General features: G+C 35.5%; 2 protein-coding genes and 1 non-coding gene across 9 annotated transcripts; all 3 read left to right on the top strand.

Annotated features, from left to right (window-relative positions):
• The first annotated feature begins 226 nt into the window (after window positions 1-226).
• Trnas-cga (transfer RNA serine (anticodon CGA)) lies at window positions 227-308 on the top strand. The gene has a single exon. It is a non-coding gene; the product is annotated as a tRNA-Ser (tRNA).
• A 705-nt stretch (window positions 309-1,013) lies between these two features.
• Window positions 1,014-4,558, top strand: LOC129567102 (Y-box-binding protein 1-like). The gene is made up of 5 exons (XM_055443695.1): window positions 1,014-1,348; window positions 2,328-2,557; window positions 2,707-2,856; window positions 2,961-3,296; window positions 3,365-4,558. The coding sequence occupies exons 1-5, from the start codon at window positions 1,216-1,218 to the stop codon at window positions 3,392-3,394; spliced, it is 879 nt and encodes a 292-aa protein (XP_055299670.1). The 5' UTR covers window positions 1,014-1,215; the 3' UTR covers window positions 3,395-4,558.
• An 849-nt stretch (window positions 4,559-5,407) lies between these two features.
• Window positions 5,408-17,320, top strand: LOC129567101 (bestrophin-4). 7 transcript variants are annotated; one of them, XM_055443693.1, is made up of 10 exons: window positions 5,408-5,678; window positions 8,410-8,999; window positions 13,032-13,142; window positions 13,228-13,339; window positions 13,601-13,660; window positions 14,431-14,560; window positions 14,642-15,345; window positions 15,767-15,947; window positions 16,045-16,473; window positions 16,546-17,320. In XM_055443693.1, exons 2-10 carry the CDS (start codon window positions 8,929-8,931, stop codon window positions 16,779-16,781), a joined length of 2,034 nt encoding a protein of 677 aa, XP_055299668.1. In that variant the 5' UTR covers window positions 5,408-5,678; window positions 8,410-8,928; the 3' UTR covers window positions 16,782-17,320. The 7 variants fall into 7 exon arrangements, with proteins under 7 accessions (XP_055299668.1, XP_055299663.1, XP_055299662.1 ...); XM_055443688.1 differs by having other exon boundaries at window positions 14,642-15,402; XM_055443687.1 differs by having other exon boundaries at window positions 5,458-6,357; window positions 14,642-15,402.
• The last annotated feature ends 4,277 nt before the right edge of the window (window positions 17,321-21,597 follow it).

The following is a 21,597-nucleotide window of genomic DNA, read 5'->3' as shown; positions in this document are numbered from 1 at the left end:
CTTTAAATTATGACAAAAACAAAATCATTCAATACAAATGTTCGATTTTAAATGGAATCATGTTTCAATAAAAACGAGAACAATCGTTCTATTATTTATTGAGCTGTGACCAAATCGAATGTAAAAACAATCAAATCAGACGACTCTGAACAATTTCTTATGAATATGAACAATGCCAGAGATTTGTGCGAGTATGTTTTCAACATCGGGATTGAGTCTATCATGAGCTGCGATGTCCGAGTGGTTAAGGAGATGGACTCGAAATCCATTGGGCTCTGCCCGCACAGGTTCAAATCCTGTTCGCAGCGAACTCTTTTTTTTATGCCGTCGTCTGAAGCCATTTGACTTCGACGTCGATCCACCTATTTTGCGTCAAATATCAGTGGCAAAAAATTTATTTTAAAATAAGAAAAAAGTTTTTCATTCGTTTGTTGTCAATTCAATGCTAAGAAGAATAGAGTTGGAAAAGCATGAAAAAAATATTTCATGATCGAGCGCATGTTGCTCCTGAATTTTCCATGAAAAATGTATCTTTTCAAATGGAACCACATTTTTCTTCATTTTATCATTTCATTTGGTTTCTTACTACAAAAAAAAAATCGTGATAACAGATTGTCGCTGTTGAACAAAACAAAACATGGATTGAATGAGCGAAAAAAAAAACACCAGGCGTCCTCCATCACTTCGTTGAGTTTGATTATATATGTTTTGCCTCCGCCGAAAATACTTTTTGGACAGAACATAAAACACACAACAACCACCATCATCACAGTAGCTACGGTGAATTTGCGCGGTCGCTACACACCGACGATAAATATTGTCACTGTGTTTGTGCAATGTTTGAATGGCTAATTTGGTCAATTGCTTTGGTGCACAGTTCGATCGAATACACGCTCAAATGACGCTTACCGACTCTCCGCACAATCCAAGTGGATGGGCTTGAGTGTGTGTGTGTGCGCATGTATTGGTACGCTGTGTTCTACGCAGCATATAGATAATCATACACGCATACAATCGTTGGTTCGTGCATAATATGGAAAACGCTTCAAGAATTTGTAAACTTCGTTGAGCGCTTCAGTTGCAAACCGTTCTCAAATAGAGAAACATCTGGGTAAACTAAGAGGTCACACCATTTGTGAGTGAGTGATTTTTACCATCTTATTTTACCATCGACACATCACTCGGTTGAAAATTGAGTCTACATAAATACCATCAATGGCTGACTCCGAAAAAGTCCAAGACCAACAACAACAATTGAAAAAGATATCCCATTCGAGTATCGTCCGTTCGGATGGTGTAAATGGCGAATCGACACCCGACTCCGTCATTCAACCAAAAACAACGATCGGTGAGTAAAAATTTTGAAATCATAGCATGTTGTGCATCGTATTCTGAACCCTTTTTTAATGCCGCAATCCATTTAAAAACAAATGTCATTGTAAAATGTTCGGTTCATGTTAAATTGCGGTTCGATTGAAGCAAAGTGAAAATTCTAATTAAATTAAAATCGTTTATTGTTTTGCCGAATGCGTCTCCGGTATGCATACATGTATATATATATGCATAGAACGCATCAGCAATTGTCTGTGTTTGTGACTAGATTTCATTCACCTTCGCGAATCATTCGGTTTCATGCCTTTTTAAGTGCTCAATTCAACGCGCACCGTTCCCAGACATATTTTTTTTCTTCAAAACGAATGAAGAACAGCAGAGTCGCATTTGTATCGGCCGTGATTGATAGAGCGATTTTAATGAATTTCGTTAATTCATTGGTGAATAAAAATAATTGCCAAGAACAAAACAAGCATAAAAATATCGAAGCCATTTTGTTTGTATAATTAATGCCATATATATGTATATGGTGTGTGGAGAGCAATAAGACAGAAGGAAAAAAACGCGAGATGTGAAAACAAGGCAGTGAAAAAAAGCAGGCTATACACATTGTGTGAGAACGAGCAATGGTACGCCGTACATTGCATGTGTATGTACGCATGAGCGGTATTGCGCACGGCTTACATGCTCTCTTTGTTTTGTCGACACGAACAAGTTTTCAATGTTAAAACGCTTCTTCTTATCCCATATTTATGTATACATTGCACTGAGACAGCAGTAGCACCAGCAGCAGCAGTAGCGCAGGAAAAAGAAAAACAAACCACTATAACAGTGGTTGAGAGTATATTGTTTATGTTTTGCACGTCATCCGTGTTAGCGTAATATTGTTGCTTGTTGCCGGCAAAAAAAAAGTTGTTCTCAAACCGCGAGACGGTTAAGTGTGATTGAGCAATAGTTGTAATTTGGAATTAATTTTTCTAATTCTTTTTGTTTAGCCGAAAAAGTCACTGGAACTGTCAAGTGGTTCAATGTAAAGAGTGGCTATGGTTTCATCAACCGCAACGATACCAAGGAAGATGTATTCGTGCATCAGACTGCTATCATTAAGAACAATCCAAAGAAAGCGGTGCGATCGGTTGGAGACGGCGAGGTTGTAGAATTCGATGTTGTCTTGGGCGACAAAGGAAACGAAGCCGCCAATGTAACTGGACCTGATGGAGAAGCGGTAAGACAAAATTGACATATAATTGCGTGCAATTAACATACACCGCCTCTCTCTCTCTCTATTTCTCTCTCTCTCTCTCTCTCTCTCTCTCTCAATTTATATCAATTTTAAATGGACAATTTATCACCTTTGTTCCCTTTTGCATACAGGTTCGCGGCAGCCCATTTGCTGCGGATAAAAGACGTGGATTCCGTTTGTGGCGACAGAGAGCACGTCGCCGCACAAATAAATCGGAAGGCAGTGCCAATGAGAACGGCACCAACGACGAGAATCCAGAAGGCAATGGTGAAGAGGGAAAGGTGTGTGAACTGAACAAAAAAAGAGAATTTTTTTTCGATCCGAACAAAATTCTGAAAAATAAAACGAGCGAGAGAAATAATAATGATTTGGTTTTTCTATACAGCAACGACGATTCCGACCACGTCGTAACAATCGCTTTGGTGGTCGCAACAACAACCGAGGGCCACGACCACAAGGGCAGGACGGTGAAGAGTCGGGCGAAGGTGGCGAAACGACTGGCGATGACGGTGCTCCGCGAAGTGGCAATTCTGTGGGCAGACGCCGACGCTTCTTCAAGCGAAACTTCCGCCAACGCAAATCGGGCAACGACAACGGTGGTGGCGATGGTGGAGATCAAAAGGATGGCGAAAATGGCTCCAACGGTAATGCCAATCGTCGTCCCAGAAAGCCACGCTTCCGCCCACGCAATCGACCAAACAAGAACCGCAGTGGCGATCAGGTAGGAATAACATGAAATATGAACTTAAATCGAACAGTCATTTGAATCGTGATTGAATTATTTTCCAGAATGGTGGAGATGCCCCACAAAATGAATAAACATGACATCGAGAGACATTCACTTTGACAACGCATCACTTGTTGATCAATAAAAATTGATGCGATTGATGCCGTTTTATTTCGTCTCATCGTTTCAATGAATGCAATACCGAACAGAAAAAAAATGAAGAAAAAAAAAACCAACAAAAAAAAAAACGTAATTGATTAGAGTGTGAAGTGTGTGTGCAAAATATCCAATCTAACTGCATTCAATGATTTCAAGATATTCTATAGATTAAGACACCTCTTTCAAGACAAGAACCATCTCATCAAGAATGAAATGGGACTGTTCTGAAAAAAAAATCGATTTAATTGAGACAAAACAAAGGACGACAACAAAAGAAAATCACCTAGTGACTAACGAAAATCGTGTGAAACGTATTAATATAATCTCTCACTTCATAAGGGTAGCTCTGTCGCAACCAAAAAAAAGAAAGATAAATCCATGAAAATGTTGACATTTTTATTTGGTTATTGATTTTGTGATTTGAAACAATTTCATTCCATGAATTTTTTTTTAGATGTTTTGAAAAAACACATATTTATTTTTAGAAATTATTTTTCGGTTTTATTTTTTTTTATTTTTCTAACCCTCTTTTTTCGATCGGAACAATTTTGCCGAGGAAATTTTTTAATTTTATGTTCTTTTTTGTTTTAAAATTTGATAATAAATTTAATTGAAATTTCAAGGCTCGTCAGTGCATTCGACAGCAAACGCATCTAAGGGAGCGCCCTTATTAACTTTAAGTTAATCAGTTTTAATTTGCTAAACAACACAGAATAAGCTCCCTGAACAAGCAAAGAATAAACGAAATAAGTAAAATAACATCAACTACAATTCACGAATCATCCTACTACATGAGGAGTTCTTTTCAATGTACGCATTTTTAGATATACATTTTGGTGTATAGTAAGACCTCAATTCCGATCAAAACTCTATTCCAAATATCGATCGCAATCAAATCAAATACAATACACTCGCGAACATGAACAACATTTATTACAAAACCGCTGACAACTAATTAAATGTAATCTCACATTTTCTGAAGAAAAAACATCCGAAACAAATAAAACATCAACATTCTGTACAACATCAAAATAAAGAAGACGAAACAAGAAAAAGTAAATATTTCGATGCAACGCATTTGAATCGACCATTTAAAACGAAAAAAAAAAAAAAAAAACCAAAAACACTCTTACGATTTACGATCTAAGAACCAATATTTCATGCATACGAAACACAAACATCCAACATTGTTGCATGTTCTACGTCAAACCCATTCGATATAGTATATAAATATACAAACGACATTTGCAACACGACATATACAAACAACCATTGCATAAATTTGTAACAAGAATACGGAAACGGAAACATCAAACACAAACATTTTCCACTTTGAATTGAGAAAATAACAACATTTAACAAAAGAAGAGAACAACAACTGAAAAATGAAATTCAAACAACAGCAAATCGACTTTAAATAAAAAAAAGGTAAATGACAAATATTAAAGAAAACAACACAGGAATAAAAAAAAAGTTTTTGAAATAAAATTATATAGATTGAAGAAAAAAAAATCGAAAAAATGTGGGCGTTTCATTCATTTTTACTTTGTTCGATTTCAATTTTGGTTTCATTTCAACATAAGAATTACTGTATAATGAAGGCAATTATCTTATCATCGACTTAGACAGTTCGAGGCTTGAGCTTTGCACACGATTGAAGAATTAATTTTAGTGCTATTTATCTGGTCATATTCTCTGAAAAATTAATAGAAGCAAATCAAAGGAAATCATATGAAAATCAATGGAACACATTCCAAATCCTTCGAAGGAGTAAAAAATCCAAGAATTGAAAATATTTTCTCTGCAAAAAAAATCTGCGAAAAAATATCCGTTTGCCGTTTATTTCAATACACGGTTTGTGTATAACGAAATTTGACATACAACCGACGACACAAGTGTCAAATAATTGAACTCACCACACTGTCAAATGCTAAAAAAACCACTGCCATCGCGTATCTCACCAAACTGTTGTTATTTACCCATTTGTTAGTGATGTACGTTTCATTTATCGTTCAAGTGGCATTTTGTACATGTGTTTCACAGAAAATGTAATAAAATAAGCTGGTTTCATAAGTTATAATGAAAATCGTGTCAAAATCTATTAGAATTAAACAAAATTTCATACAAATTGACTGAAAGGTCGACAAAGAAATGGCAATCCACAAGACGCGTCACTACGTATGCGGTGGTTGATGCATGCCGCAATACGAAATTATGGTATATATACATAACAAACTATAATAACATAATTGGTGCATTCTTCCGTACGATGATGTGTTCACAAGAAGAATCCCACGAGAACTGAAAATAAAGTATGCAATTGGAGAATTTGTTTAGTTTCCACTTGAAACCCTCGAAAAAAAAATCGGTTTAAAAATGCTCTGTTTTCAAAACAAATTCGATCTTGTTTTGATTTGTGCGTCCGCATGCACATGCACATGCACACGGCATCTCTTTCTGACTTTCTCATGTGTGCGAGCAGTACGCGAAGCTGTCAATGCACACAAACGCATACAAGCGAGTCAACTCTTTGTCTGGATTGTTGTTTTTTCAACGCGTATTTAAGAACTCGAATCAAATTGTCAAACGGCATGCGGACGGCGGGTATGCAGTGTGTGCGATATATAGCCGAAGCGTTGAACGATGATTTCAGTATTTGCAAAATAGTCGTTGCCTACAGACGCCGTGCTTTGTGCGATACGAGTGCGAAGAGTGTGAATTGTGTAGTTGTAGTCACTTCAGTTGTTCATTACTTTGCTCAATATTTGTTTTTTGTTGTTGCCCCAATGACAATTATTCGGTCGTAATATTTTTAAATGCATCTTAGTTAATCTGACGAAACAGAAAGAAAAGAACAATTTCTTTTTACTGCGATCAATGTGCCTTTTTTTGTTAAGTAAGTGAGCAATGTTCCATAACGAATATGCGATAGTTTTTGAAATCAAACAACAACAACAACACAAATTGGCCAAACAATGAAGCGCTTTTTTATATGTTGGAATTATGTGTAAACAGCTACTATCAGCGATAATGTTTGTCAAAACATGTCGGATTTTTCGGTTCGGATTCTCGCTTTGGTTCCGTTTTTTTAATGTACTTATTCGTTCCATTTGTATTCACAAAAAACACAGAATGTGGATCCGAAAGCGTATTATTTGTTGAATCATTTTATTTCGCGCGCGCATACATTCAATTAGATTGTTTCAGCTCCACTATTATTGTGATAATCCATGCGATAAAGCCAGCCTTTTCTGGAGGAAAATTGCGTAATTTAGTGCTGAAACAATGTTTCTCTCTCTCTCTCTGTGTGTTCATCTCTCTCTCTCGTCTGCACCTAGAACAACTCAATTTTCGAGTCATTTTTTACAAATTGAAAAAAATTGAACGTTTAATCTTTGATAAAGAACTAATGAATTAAGCATCATTACAATGCCTTGATAACCATTTTTATCTCGCTTGAAATTATGAATTTTCATATTTGCTAGGCTTATTTTTCAAAATGATCAACCCACACACACAGAGAATAACAAATGAATTATTTAATACGAATTGTTTGATTGCGTGAGATTTTTATTGATCAAATCTGTTGTTCTTTTGTGTGTGGAGAATTTTCAATTTTAGTACGTGCCGTAATCTCAATATTGCCGAGCACTCGGTACAAAATGTTTCATAACGGTTGAATATTGATGAAATATTTTCACGCAAACCCATTTTAAAAAGGTATTGAAGCGCCCATTGCAGTTCATGTATCTACCTGAAGCGCCGAACCAAATCAATATTTACGTTAAATTATTCAAGTGTAGTTTTCGTTTGTTTGGTACGATGACACATTTATTTGCAAATTCAGGTCGGCATAAGCATGTTTGCCGTTTGATTCGGCTTACGTTTATCCACAAACGATAGAATGTTGTTTTTTCTCGAATGCGTTCATTCATTGAAAAAGTTGAACGTACTCATGGTTGCACTTTCGATTTGTTTTCTTCGAATAAACGAACGAAGCGACAGCCGAACGGGCAAAAGCATGCAAATTCGTCGATTTTGAGTGCACTTTTCATGATGCGCGCTTATTTGCATGGAGTCGCTCAAGTTGTGCCCATGCGACACACGGTACTGAAACGCAAATGCATGCAACACACATGGACTTGCACCAATCGAATGAATCATATTTTTCTACTGTACTATTTTTTGCGTCGAAACAATAATAATAATAAGCAAATCTAAGGCAGACACAGCGACGAATTTGATTTTTTTTTTCCTGAGTTAGTCTGGCATTCGGCCAACCACTAAAACTAACTCTTTCGCGGCAATCCCGACTATTTACTCAATCAATTCCGTTACAGTTTATTATAGACGTTTAGTGTAGACAGACACACGTGAATTTTGGCTTTGATAAAACCGAACATGTAAAAATTTCGCTGTTTATTCGAAAAGATAAAATCGCTTTTAACTGTACATCATGCATATTAATTGCTTTTCATGTAAGATTTTGATGATTTTTCGTTGTACGTCTGAAAAAGTGAAAATAAAAACGAATGCTACCAATGTTTCGGTTGGAAACACGTTTATATTCAGGGACAAAAAGGCTTGCAACAATGATTGCATGCATCGATTGAGAGGGTAGGGACAACAATGGGCTTGTTTGATACAATTTCCAATGTCATTTAAGGTTCACATGTACGGTATGTGAGCGTGTGTATGTATAACATGAACAATCATTTCTTGTTTCCTATTAAAATGCACTTCATAATTACGGGCAATCTAGAATGATAATACAAACAAACATACTCATTCATTTCGGAAAACAGATTCTTTAATTAGAACCTTTTTTTTCTCCTAGGATTTTTCGATCAAAAAAAAAAATTCCTATTATTTGTTTTTAATTTGTTTTTTTTTTATGAAACACTCAACAACGCTCTCGCTTGGACTTCCGATGATCAATCATGAGCAGTATAATAACGACGATAGGTAATTATTTATTACATGTGTAGCAGTTAGTGAGCTGACTCTCAACAATTATGCAATTAAAAAATTCGCACAACATCATCACAGCAGCAACGACTTACACCACAACGACACGGATACAGCGTACAAATAAAACAGCGACAAATTAAAACGGTTGTTACTTTTCTGTTGTTTCTCTATTTAATCAATGAATAACCTTGAAGTGAATTGTACAAAGAACACCGCAGTGCAAACAATAAGTTTACGGCGACAAAGAGATTTTGAAGATATTTCAAAGTGAAGCGAATCGAAAACTGTGTACATGGTTTTAAGTTGCAAGAACGAACCAAAAATATCAAGAATATTTAGTGTTTTTGACAAGTTGAGTGATTGAAGCGTGAGTTTTTTTTTTGTGTGGTAAAAACAAATAGGACAGAAAAGCCGAAAACAAAATTAACGATCAACGGACTGCCACGTCGTTGAGTGAGTGTTTGCAGCGACAGAAACTTAATCGAAAACCCACAAAATGACAGTCACATACACAGCCGAAGTTGCAACCTGTAGAGGATTCGGTTGCTTTTTAAAACTGCTTTTCAGGTAAGAAAAAAATTCGATGAATCATACGAGAAGGAAAGAAAAAAAAGATGAAATTCTGAGTTGGATTTCTTAGAAAAGAGTGTGAATAATAATCGAACGATCATCGTGTTGCTTTCCAGTGTAAATATGTAAACAAATTAACAACGTTAGTTTTTCCACTGTTTATACAAAGTAGTAAACTAGATCAAGTACCTTCGTCAAGGTAATCGATTTTTTGGCAAAAAATAAGACGCGTTTTGAATACGGTCAAAATATGGCATTCGATAAGCCATATCGAGGATAAGATTACCGGTTTATCGTTATGTTTTCGAGATAATTGATAAGCATAATCGGTAGAATAAGCGATTCTCATCGCATCTAACCTTAAAATGTCATCCTCTTCTCAATATGAAATGCCAGCTATTTTCCCCATAAATCCACATTTATTCATTCATTCGTTCGGACTGAAGTTCCAAGATAATTGCTCAGTCAACAATGTGTAGTGTACAACACAAGAATCTTATTGTTGTGTCAGACTGGATATTTGACCAAGGTGAACTAACATTGAAACGATGATCTTTCAATTCCAAAAGAGCGCAGGCATTTTTGTTGGCAAAGATCAGAGTTGAAGCAATTTTGTTTTAACCGGCCGGTGTGTTCCGTGAACGCATAAACGCATCGAAGCTTGACTTTAATCCTATTAATGGAATTTATCGCTTCATCACGATGTATTCAATAGAAATTCATCCATAAATTACGTTCAAGCATTTCCCATGTAAAAAAAAAACTCGAATATTTTTCATAAACATTCTCAGCGAAGAATCCGAGGAGTTAAATATAAGCAAAAGGCGTTAATTGCATCTGTAAATCAACTATCACAAATCCGACGATCGAACAATGTAGGTTAAACATTGAAACTAGCTTTTTTGAAATATGACAACATACCGAGAGCTGCGGTCCAGTCAATAAGAGCACGATCAATTTGATCGTTTTCGTTGAATGTGAATGAACTAGCCTTAAAAGCGGAGAAATGACACAATCTTGAACGAGAATTCCGGAAAATATCAACTTAAATTTGCGAAATAAAACGTGTTTGTTGATTTTTTGTCGGCCATAAGTGTTTTTTTCTTCTTCCAATCTTATTCCGGTTTTACTACATACACGCGCCAACCTGCGAATTTACTTACGAAAAAAAATGCCGTTCTCGGTAACTGATCTTGACAATGTAAACAAACGTATGCATTAATCACCATTTAACGCAACATATGTCTTATGATGTCATATGCCGTTCAATTCGTGATTAAGAATCACTGATGAACTAGCCTAGCCATATAGACAGTTGCATTCGGCTTCGTCTAAATGCGTCAAGTGTTGGAATTCGTTTGAACTCTACCTTCAAGTGTGTAATAATTGTGTTGGTTTTATGACACTTTCGACAAGCATGAGTGTCATATGACTTATTTTTTTTTCTGTTCTGCCGCTTGTTTAGTTTTCCTTTTGATTGGTGATCAACGTCACGCGGTGAGTGATGCGGTCGTGTTGAGGAAAACAATCGCTTTTAAAATGCAATGAGTAATTCACGTGTTGGTGTTAATTAAAAGAAACGCCTTAAGCATATGTGCTTGAGTTCGCGAATCTTCTCAATTTCTTGTGCGGCATTTTATTCCTCGTACTTTACTATGAATCACACTCCATTTAACTTATCGCTGTTGTTCTGGTCCAATAAAATTATGAACTGATTACATCAAGCAAAAACAATTCTAACCGATTCCATGACGATTCAGAATATTTACAATGTTTAATTGCAAGATAGAGGAAAAAATGAGAAAGAAAACGAAGTATTGAGTAAAAAATCGACTGATTTTTTTTCCACATAGGCGGCAAAAGATCGACTTTATTATTTCTCCTCGCATACAATTCAAATCGGCGTTCCAGGCATTTTTCTGTGTTATTATTGACTGAGCACAAAATTAGCCAATGACATCGCAGCTACTGAATAATATCAGATTGGTTTCATACGAATAATTCTCGTTCGTTGTCGTTTTTCTTTCTTTTATGCGGAATGAATTTTGATGCAATTTTTTTCGCTCGTTCATTCGACGGTATCGCATTCACTGCAATCCAAATAAGTTTAGATTGAAGTAACTGCCAACAAAGTGTCTATAATCGCGTCGTTCATGTTCTGTATGAAATCGTCGTTTGACGATGATTTTTTTTTCTATTCTCGACAAAATGCAATGCGATATAAGTGTGTGTGGTGTTTTTTTCTCTGTCGACCAAGCATGCAATCTATTTTGCTACTACAATTACATTCCCGTATCTCTCTCATACGGAAGATTATAATTTTGCATATTTGATTGTAGCCAGCAATTTTGCCCGGTTTTTTTTTCCTTCGTTAGCCCCTCTCAATAATAATTCGTTTTAACCTTCGCGCTGTTTACAGCTGCGGTAGTGCAAGGATTTGAAAATCATTTAGAGCTTAATAATTTCGTTAGAAGTTCCATTTGTTAATTTGTTCTACAGGCGTACGAATCGAAATGAAGTCGAATCAAATGTGCACTGCATGCATCATTGAATATATAATTGGATCGATTTTCCACATCTTTGCTTATTAACTAAAATATTAACCGAATTCAAATCGATTCGAAGGTGTGAACGATTATTACGTATTGTAATTTAACGCAGGCCTAAAACAATTCCAATTGCAATTTTATTAACGTTGTTTATTTGTTGTGTGCCATTTTTCTCTCTCTCTACTACTCGAATGACTGCATGGCACGTGATTCAGTAGAGAAAAACATACCAAAAACAACGGATGCCAATTATTTGCATTTTTGATTAAAAGAAGCCGGTTCGACGATAACGAATCGGGGTATTTTCAAAGAGACTTAAGTCAAACAACTGATCTGATAAAATTCACAATATGCGACTTTTACTTTTTTTATCCTCGATAAACAACGAATCGCTTACGATCCAGATGAAATAATGAACATTTTTTTATTCATGCAATCGAAACGTTATGGCTATAATTGATTCACTGAGAATAAAAGTAACTTATTAAATGTTCGCCAGTCTAACCATCCGCTTATTGTCAGACTTTGAACAATTGTAGAGCGCCATCCATAAATAATGGCAAAATCAGCTGTAAATAGCCGTAAGTGTTTTCGACATATTGTGAAATATTGCCAAATCATACCAATTAGTACTGAATTTTGTCGTCATTCATGGACGGCGCTCTACAATTTCACACTTCGTATTTTATATGTATTCAATACAAGATTATATGCGTGTGATTCTAACTGCAACACAAAACAGTCGCCGAACAAAGCGAAACATAGTTCTGTTATTCGAACAAAATGTCACACAGAATAAATGTATATAAAAATCCCATGTTCCTTCTTGATCGAGTAACAGAACTATGTTTCGCTTTGTTCGGCGACTGTTTTGTGTTGCGGTTAGACTGGCGAACATTTAATAAGTTACTTTTATTCTCAGTGAATCAATTGTCTCATTCGATAGAAATGGAACGTGAATAATCATTTTCAAAATGCTCTAGGCAACAATAGTTGATTTCCGCCGTTAGTGCAGACTCGCGCTGTTGTCATCGTAACGCAATTGAACGCGCAAATGATGTATGAAATGAAAATGCATCCATAATATGTGAATAATCTCAAGATTTGAATGCATAAGTATGAATAATTATCCAAGCAAGTTTCTTGATGAAACTAATCCAGAATTGCATAGACCGAGGCGCGTGTAGATTAACAAATGCCCAAATTAGTCAATCCAATAATTAACATCTTGAATAAACATCATAAATAAACATTTGCAGCGTTCAATACAATAGTCGAAAATTCAACACAAAATGTGTTTTTTGGCTTCTTGTATCGTTTCAAATGATATAATCGTTCTATTTTCATCGCCAATCGATGAGATGACTGAACAGCTGACAAACAAAAAAAGTACACAGTCACGTGATCAAACAATTAATACAACCAATAAAAAATTCGTCACATTCTTCGCATTAAATGTACTCAATTTTTATTATTTCAGATGGCGCGGAAGCATCTACAAATTAGTTTGGTTAGATTTAGTATGTTTTCTATTTTTGTACTACACATTAAACATAATCTACCGTACAGCATTAGATGACGACCAAAAAAAGTGAGCACAATGCCCTCAACACGTTATTTCGTGTCTTAAACCGGAAGTTCGGTTTCTCTAATTGAACTATTTCGATTTTTCGCAGGATTTTTGAAGATATCGTGAAATATTGCTCAACATATAGCAATTTGATTCCATTATCATTCGTCCTCGGTTTCTATGTCACAGTGGTGATGACACGATGGTGGAATCAATACGTGAGTCATTGTCATTTCCTCTATTTATTACGTAGAATAAGAGATGCTGCAGTGAATCTATTCAAACTGCCTCATATGCAGAAATGAATTCATTTGAACTACTGGGAAAATGCTTAGATTCATTCGGATCCTCTTGGATTGATTCGAAAAAACTGACATTTCTCTTGCGAATTCTTTCCATATTCGAGCTATTCCACTATTCGAAAGCTTTTCAAACACTTTTCGTTTTCATATTACCAATGATTTCGTTGATTTTTACAGGTGAGCATTCCATGGCCAGATACATTTGCTGTATTCGTTAGTGCCAACATACACGGCCAGGTACGTTTTAATTTTATACCAGTCAGACTTTTACTGATGCCAATTATCGAACACATTTTACTGTCACACGATACAATGTAATTAACGACGGCGAATGAAAATTATATCTGCTGGCATCAAAATAATTTGTTTCGATTTTTTCTTGCAACAATTTCATTTTATTGCACACAACCGAAGACATATAAATCGTCTGTAAAACGAACATATTTCGCTCAAAATTGCCTTCAGTCACTGATAATTGTGTTTACTGTTTCGCTTCAACGTAAAGACAAACAAACAATTTCATTGAGCCTTTTTTCATAGCAAAATGAGTTTTTTTTCTCGTACAAATGAGTCATTTGCAAATACTTCATTCGAAATGGCTTACGCTTATTCGAATAAATACAAATTCATTCGGTTATATAGGCACAAGAAACAGAGAAAATTTAACGTTCGAAATTTCGGTCTAGCCAGTTAGGTAATATTTTCGGCGTCGACTTGTCTTGATTAGAATATTTACAACTTGAATGAATCCAAGCGAAAATTAAAGGGTAATCAAATTGGCAGATTGTATTTCGGTGGTCATTCAACCGACTCGTTTGTAGTAATTGTTCACGAAAAAATGACGTGAGTGACGTCAGTGATGTTCGAACGTTCCAAATAAGTGACATTGTCCATAATTTGCTCATAAAAATGCGATCGAATAAAATGTCGCATAAATTTTTTAAATTTACAGTTTTATTTTAATGAATATTCACATTTTCCTAATGCATTTTGTAATTTATTGTTAGGATGAACGAGGTCGTTTGATGCGACGAATCGTGATGAGGTATGTCTGTCTTTGTCTGACAATGGTCTTGTCAAACGTATCACCACGTGTGAAGAAACGGTTTCCGACATTACAGCATTTAGTTGAAGCAGGTACATAATGATCTCTGTTTAATTTCCTTTCAATTCGAATATCTTTTGAAACCACAAAAATTCTGTTGAAATGTTCCGCAGGTCTCCTAGAGGAGAATGAGAAATTCATCATGGAATCGTTCAACTCAAAGTTCACCAAGTATTCCAAGCATTGGATGCCAATTGTGTGGGCGTCAAGTATAATTACGCGAGCGCGCAAAGAAGGCCGAATCCGTGATGATTTCGCTGTCAAGACATTAATTGATGAACTGAATAAGTTTCGTGGTCAAACGGGCTTGTTAATCTCGTACGATACCATAAGCATTCCATTGGTGTACACTCAAGTCGTGACACTGGCCGTCTATTCGTTTTTCTTGACATCAGTAATGGGTTCGCAGTGGTTCGAGAACAAACCCGTTGCCGAAGGCGTGATCAATCGAGTCGATTTGTACTTTCCCGTGTTCACAATGCTACAGTTCTTTTTCTACATGGGATGGTTGAAAGTGGCCGAATCGTTGATAAATCCATTCGGTGAAGATGATGACGATTTTGAAGTGAACTGGATTATAGATCGTAATCTTCAAGTATCATACATGATCGTCGACGAAATGCACCACGAACATCCGGAACTCATCAAAGATCAGTATTGGGACACAATTTTACCATCGGACGATCTTCCATACACGGAAGAAAATCTTCGCGAGCAACATCCACAGCCATCGACCGCAAACATTGAAGCACCGAAGCGAACGTTCACGCAGTCATTGTTTAATACTATATCATCAAGCCCCAAAATCGATGAATTGGTCGGTAAAAGTGCACTATCGATTAACAATTATAAATTTCCCGAAATCGATGTTGAGGTTAGACTTATAAAAAATTAAAGAAAATTTCTATCCGCAAATTATCTATATTTGCACACTGCATGATTTCGTAGACTTGTGTTTGATTTTCAATTAACTAAACGGACCTATTCTGATTTTCGTATGATTTATTTTTGATTTTGGGTTGTTTTTTTTTTATCTTTTTAAACCCACTTAACAATTTATCCGTTCGCAAAATTTTGATGATAAGCTAAAAAAAAAACGAGCAAAATTTCTTTTCTGTATCATATTGGGACATTTATATTGAACTGTAGCTTAGCACTATGCACACTAATCACTAACAACTTGACAAATACATAAAACTCATTCAATCGAAATAACCAATGCAATGGAAATGTTCTAGGCCGATGATAACGCGAGCGGAATTCATTTTACCGTTGATCGACGAATGTCGAAAAATCGATTGGGATCAACAAACAGTATTCACAGTAATGCGGGGAGCGTGCCACGAGTCAACACCGTCACCAATGTATTTCGACGTTTCTTCAGCCGGGAAGATTCACGATCTCCAAATACACCAGAAGGTAAAAATGTGACAAATTTCGTTGACTCTAATCGAAAAGATTACAAAAAATGTTGAAGAACTATGAACAAAAATACTAAAAAACCATATCATTTCAGGTTCCCTACCAACACCAACGCTGGGCCATTCATCTAGTACCATCAGTATGGCGGGTCCAAAGTTCCCGCAAGGAACGATGCGTATCGCTGATCAAGTGATCGAAGAGGTTGACGAACAGATGACCATCACTTCAAATCGTGGCCATGATTCACGTCCCACAGCTCAAAGTTTGTTTGCGCCGAACAATGAGAAGATACCGACCCGAAGCCAACCGATTGACGTGCCCGGTTCAAATCGCAATAACATCGAGTACGAGCGTGTTCAATCTGTGATGCAACAAGAACATCAGCCATATTTGTTTCCGAGCGATGCCTTTTTCAGTTCGTCAGCACCCGAAGAAGGAGTTAACATACCACTACCAAAAATTTGTGTTGAAAAATCCGTAGAGTTCAAGAAACGCACACCAACTGGATCCACCGATAAATTAGGTAAGAAAAGATGATTCGATTGTAACTGATTTGACATCGAAATTGAACAAAAAAATCTTTTGTCTCTTCCAGCTGAAGAAGATGTTGATTGTACAACAGCCAATGACAATCCCACGGACGATGATTTCGAGCAATTGCGTTTGGCTCGCGAAAAAGAGCGACTCGAGAAGCAAAAACAGAAAATTGCGCGTACGATAAGCCATCAAACTGGCGGTATACCAATAGACTCCGAACTACTGATCGAGCAATTGACAAATTCCAAAGGCGATGGAATCAACCGAACATCCTACATCGAACCAAATTCGTAAAGCACAACAATTTTAACGCACCACTTTTCTCGTTAGAAATGGACATTTTCGCTTCAAACTCTCACAGACGAAACGAAGCAGGTGAATGACGAATACGCGCATTTGTTGTACATTAACCCTTTTTTTTCTCTTGCAAACTCAAGGGCCTCATTTTGTGATCGATATTTAATAACAAAAAAAAAGAAAAAAACTCTTCAATCAAACAAATTAAATCTCGTACAAAAAAACGTACTTTTATTGTATTATACTAATTAATTTATAGCTGCAATTTGAAAGAAAAAAAATAAGAAACCAGATCGCATCGATGCGATAATTGTATTTGATTGAATTGCTTCAAGAGAAAAACAACAACCATGTATTAAGTAAAATGATAAAGCTTTATTGTTGATAACGATTATTACTGCCTAGAATAAGGAAAGAGACGAAAATCAAATTGTGACTTTATCTGATTTTTTTTTGCTTGTACTATTATTATTATTATTGATTGAATGAAAAGAACAAATTGAATAAAACTTAAACACCGAACGGAAACTATCAAACACTTCACGACTTTGTAATGCGTTTTTTTTTCAATGGATCGTGCGAAATTTAGATTTCTATAGTAGCAAAGGAAGTGGGAAAGAAGACGGTGTTGATGATGTTAAAACAAGAGAAATGAAGTCAATTAGCAAGAGCTATGCGAAATTAACATTTCTGTAAGAAATGAATTTGCGATAAACTGCGAAAATATTCCAGACATCACCAATTTCATTCAGTCGTAAGACGATCACAAAGACCATTGAGAATGATCATCAAAGCAATATAATAAAATGAAGCATGTAACGTGAAAATACCCATTTCTTTCAACCAGACTACCAACTGTTCAGACGATCGCATACCTTCAGGCGCTTTAACATTTCAACACAATGAACTACACCAATCGCTTTTTCTTTCATTGAAACACTATATTGACTGTAAATGTTGAATGCTCTCTTCATTGTATGCTTCAATAATAGTGTGGATGTTCCAAAGTCATTGACCTTTCATGAATTAGCACTATTGTAATGGGTCCAAAGTACATTGGCATTTGTTCGTTTGATTACAATTAACATCATTAGCCAAACTTACGTTGGAAAATGTAAATGCGATATTTTCGTTAGATACTTGCAATTGCCATTCGATAGACACCGTTTTTATTTTATGAATTTGATTATTATTCTATAGTTTTGGTAATTCGTGAAAATTTACGTGTTTTTCTACTGTAAAATTAACGACTTTTCAAAAACAAATTTACATAAGATTAAATGGTTTTATTATTGGAACTCTTTCTTCTCTGTAGAATTGAATACGTCGTCAATTTTATTTTCTAAAAACAGGCAATTCATTAAAATGGTTCAGCTATAAGACATTAACTCCTTATCGAGATGATGGGCTAATTTTATATCACTCGTTAAATAGAAAAAAGATAGAAAGGGAGAGAGAAAGAGAGGCAGAAGAAATATTTTGTGTTGATTGTTTGTACAGAAATGTTTTGATCTTCCAACAGATCAAGTGTATGAAGAATTTTTCAGATATTTCGATGTCAAACACAATACATTCTTTGTTCTAAGTACACGATTTTGGAAAATACACTTCACAATTCCCAGAAATAAACAAAAACGTTATGGTTAAAATTGGAATAAAACAGTGTAAGGTTGAATTGTTGACAAATTTCTAAGCTCCATTTGCGGCATGAAACACATGCCTTTGTTTTTATTTTCATCTCAACTTGGAAAAAGTTTGATGTATGGACTTTTAGCGATAGAAAATCGAACGATATAATGGAAAGCAACACTTCAGTCTACACGATACTTGAAATGATCTTGCGAAATGAAAACAACATATATATGTTCAAATAACATATGATTTCATTTTATTCTCCCAACCAAATCATACGTTATTTTTCATTCTATAGCATCCACTTGATGTATGCATTTAACCACATTCTCAATCTCTTTCTCAATATTTCAAATGGTAAAAATTCAAATGACGTATGAATAACAGATTCCAATAAGAAAAATAAGTGGTATCGATCTGATTTGTGTAGTCAGAAAATTCAGTTCAAATTTTGCTTTTCAAATTGATGAATTGACGATATGTTTTCCAATTTTCACCCCATAAAAAAGTGACTTTCGGTATTTTTAGAGCCTTAAATTGAATATCTCAAATGTGTCATGTTTGATTTATCTCCATACGCTGTAGTATATGAGTAATTCCACCTTCCTGCTTGCCGAAGGAGGTAATGAACTAATGCACGTTGTCAACTTCCGCCCGGAAATTCAACTACGAGTCGAAATACATCCACAAATTATGGAATTAAATTGATTGCAGTAGTTAAATTGAATATATCTTCAATGATTTATCTACGTATACTGTTGATAAAAATAAATTTTCTGTACATTTGTACAACATTTTTCTGTAGATTTGCGTCAATATTTTCAAAATAATCCAATATTTGGAACGAAAACCATCGATTAAAGGCTTTTCATTCTGAAATTCGACGATAAAGCCGAAAAATAAGTGTTACGTCATGCAAATAGTGAATAATCGAAAATTGATAGAAAATTTCGTGTGCGCAGATGTTTCTTCGTATCGAAGTCATGTGTGTCATCAATTGAAATTGTATAAATATCTCACGCTTCGATAGATTAATGGTCCAAGTTCGTCATTTTACTACATTGTATTATGATAAGAGTGGAAATAGCCGAAATGGTAGAGCCGTTTAGGAATGTGTTTATTAACCTGGTTGAAATATATCAGCAAATACAACAGGCTCGATGTGAAAATAAACAAAGGTGATCAACAACACACAGACAGGTAGTAATGATAATTTCGGCTCTGAAATTTCACAATATTTTGTTCTGAATTTTCAATTTCTTATCTTCTTCATCAAAATTGATTTCTTCTTCTTCTTCGCTTCTTATTATCCAAACAAAAAACTGAATAATTCACTGGTTGTAGTAGTCATTGAAAGGAAATTTTCCACACATACATACCCATGGCATACGTATATTTTTACATGTTTTTGTTCTTTATCTTTGTGGTTTAGTAGCAAACAAAGCACAAGAATTTTATTCGACTAGAAAATGGTTCTTCATGCAGTGATGTAAAGTAAATGTGAATAAATAAATAGCGAAGTGCACGTACAAAACGTGTTCATATATGCGTAGACATTGTATTCTTTAGTCGATTATAAGCACATTGTTCAGTCAAGGTCAGAATTGGTACGTGTATTCCGTATTGAAAACGTTTGCGTAAGCGAAACGCGCATTTCTAGCCGCTTTTGTATTTTATGTGGTGACATTTGGTGAAGAGAAACAAATTTCTATTGCATGATTCGATACGGTCTGTGATGAAATCCTAGCCACTGAATTTGAAGAAAGAGTTTCATGACAATACAATTAATCGCTTTTAATAATTCAATCGCCAGAAATTCGGACTGAAAATCGTACACATATGGACACAATCAAGCAGATTCATTATGAAAGACAACCATTTTTACATCATTTTTTTGCGATTTTCGAAGACGTTTGCGAATTCGCAACTGAGCAAACAAACGGTTTGGTGATAAAATGAAACTCGTTACTTGGTACTAGTAGTCGTAACTGAATACTTAATTTTGCTTGTTTTCCTATATATTTCGCCTTCACTAAAAATGACGATTGCCGACTCAATATTATCAAATTTTTCAAATCAACATTGATTTTGAACAAGTTTTTTTTGTTAGGACTGCGCCATATTGGGAATGAATCATTTCCATCAGACGTTGATAGATTAGCGTCAAAAGTGCATATATTTCGGATTCCTTATCAAAGATACAAGTTCTTTGACTTGTGTCACTACATGAATACGAAATATGTGCGGCCAAAAGAAAAGAAACATTCCGATAAAGACGTCAGCATATCCACGTTTTTTATCTCCCTTCAACGAGTCGTAAATCATTTCTGTGGTTGTGCGGAAAAAAAGATTATTATTCGTCGTTGTTTGTGATAAAGATCAAACGTGTGGATATTACACGCTTCACGCAAAACTGAACGAAAATTCGATAAAAATTAGCGATAAAATTGGTCTCTTCAGAAAAAAGCGCGTATAAACGCATTCAAATTTTTTTTAATTCCATAAAATTAATACGTCCAAGTTCTTTCGCTAATCCTTCATTTGATGACGTGTCTTTTATGTGCGTTTTGTGCAATGATCGATATATAAATTTTCTGTGAGAGTCATAAAACGGCCAAAAGATGAAACGCTGTTAATGTGATTTTATGATGTGGTACTGACATCATCGTGAGTATAGCGTGTTTTTGCCATATACATATATCGACACCATATGTATATATCCATGATGGCTAGAAATTTTCGTGTGTTTTAAGCAATTGTTCGTTGTTGATTTGTGTGGCTGCATTTCCTGTTTTAACTTTCGGGACTCTGTGTAGTCGTCGTTTCAAAAAAAGGATCTTTAATTTGATTGCGCCGCACGAAGGGGCGTGGCCATCCGTTGCACATACAAATGAACACAAATGGAAATCGTATGCGTGCTGCGAGAGAGAGAGCACGTAGGCAAACGGTGGGAGAGACATAAAGAGAGAATACCAAAATTTATAGGTGCAGTCAACGCATCACAGAGAGAACAAGTTCCCCTCCATGCTTTGCTTGTATCAAGACGAAATTTTTTTTTGTTCCGTTCAACATTTGGTTTGGATTTGATATTGGAACACGAATTGCATTTCGATTGGTATGACAAAAAAAGTAACTTTTTTTTTCATGATAACATTCTTCGAGTGATATGGATTTTTGGGCA

The sequence above is a fragment of the Sitodiplosis mosellana genome, unplaced genomic scaffold, assembly GCF_009176505.1.
Source record: "Sitodiplosis mosellana isolate CC-2019 unplaced genomic scaffold, AAFC_SMos_1.0 Smas_scaffold_5, whole genome shotgun sequence".
In the NCBI taxonomy this organism is placed as follows: Eukaryota; Metazoa; Arthropoda; class Insecta; order Diptera; family Cecidomyiidae; genus Sitodiplosis; species Sitodiplosis mosellana.
Note: the sequence above shows the minus strand (reverse complement) of the source record. Positions and strands in the feature narration are given on the sequence as shown.

Excerpts from the sequence above, each read along its gene's own strand:
- LOC129567102 (XM_055443695.1), top strand. The coding sequence starts at position 1,216 with ATGGCTGACTCCGAAAAAGTCCAAGACCAACAACAACAATTGAAAAAG. Across the intron at positions 2,857-2,960 it reads GCAATGGTGAAGAGGGAAAG|CAACGACGATTCCGACCACG; the intron begins GTGTGTGAACTG and ends TTTTCTATACAG. Across the intron at positions 3,297-3,364 it reads AGAACCGCAGTGGCGATCAG|AATGGTGGAGATGCCCCACA; the intron begins GTAGGAATAACA and ends ATTATTTTCCAG.
- LOC129567101 (XM_055443688.1), top strand. The coding sequence starts at position 8,929 with ATGACAGTCACATACACAGCCGAAGTTGCAACCTGTAGAGGATTCGGT. Across the intron at positions 13,143-13,227 it reads TTAGATGACGACCAAAAAAA|GATTTTTGAAGATATCGTGA; the intron begins GTGAGCACAATG and ends GATTTTTCGCAG. Across the intron at positions 15,948-16,044 it reads ATCTCCAAATACACCAGAAG|GTTCCCTACCAACACCAACG; the intron begins GTAAAAATGTGA and ends ATATCATTTCAG.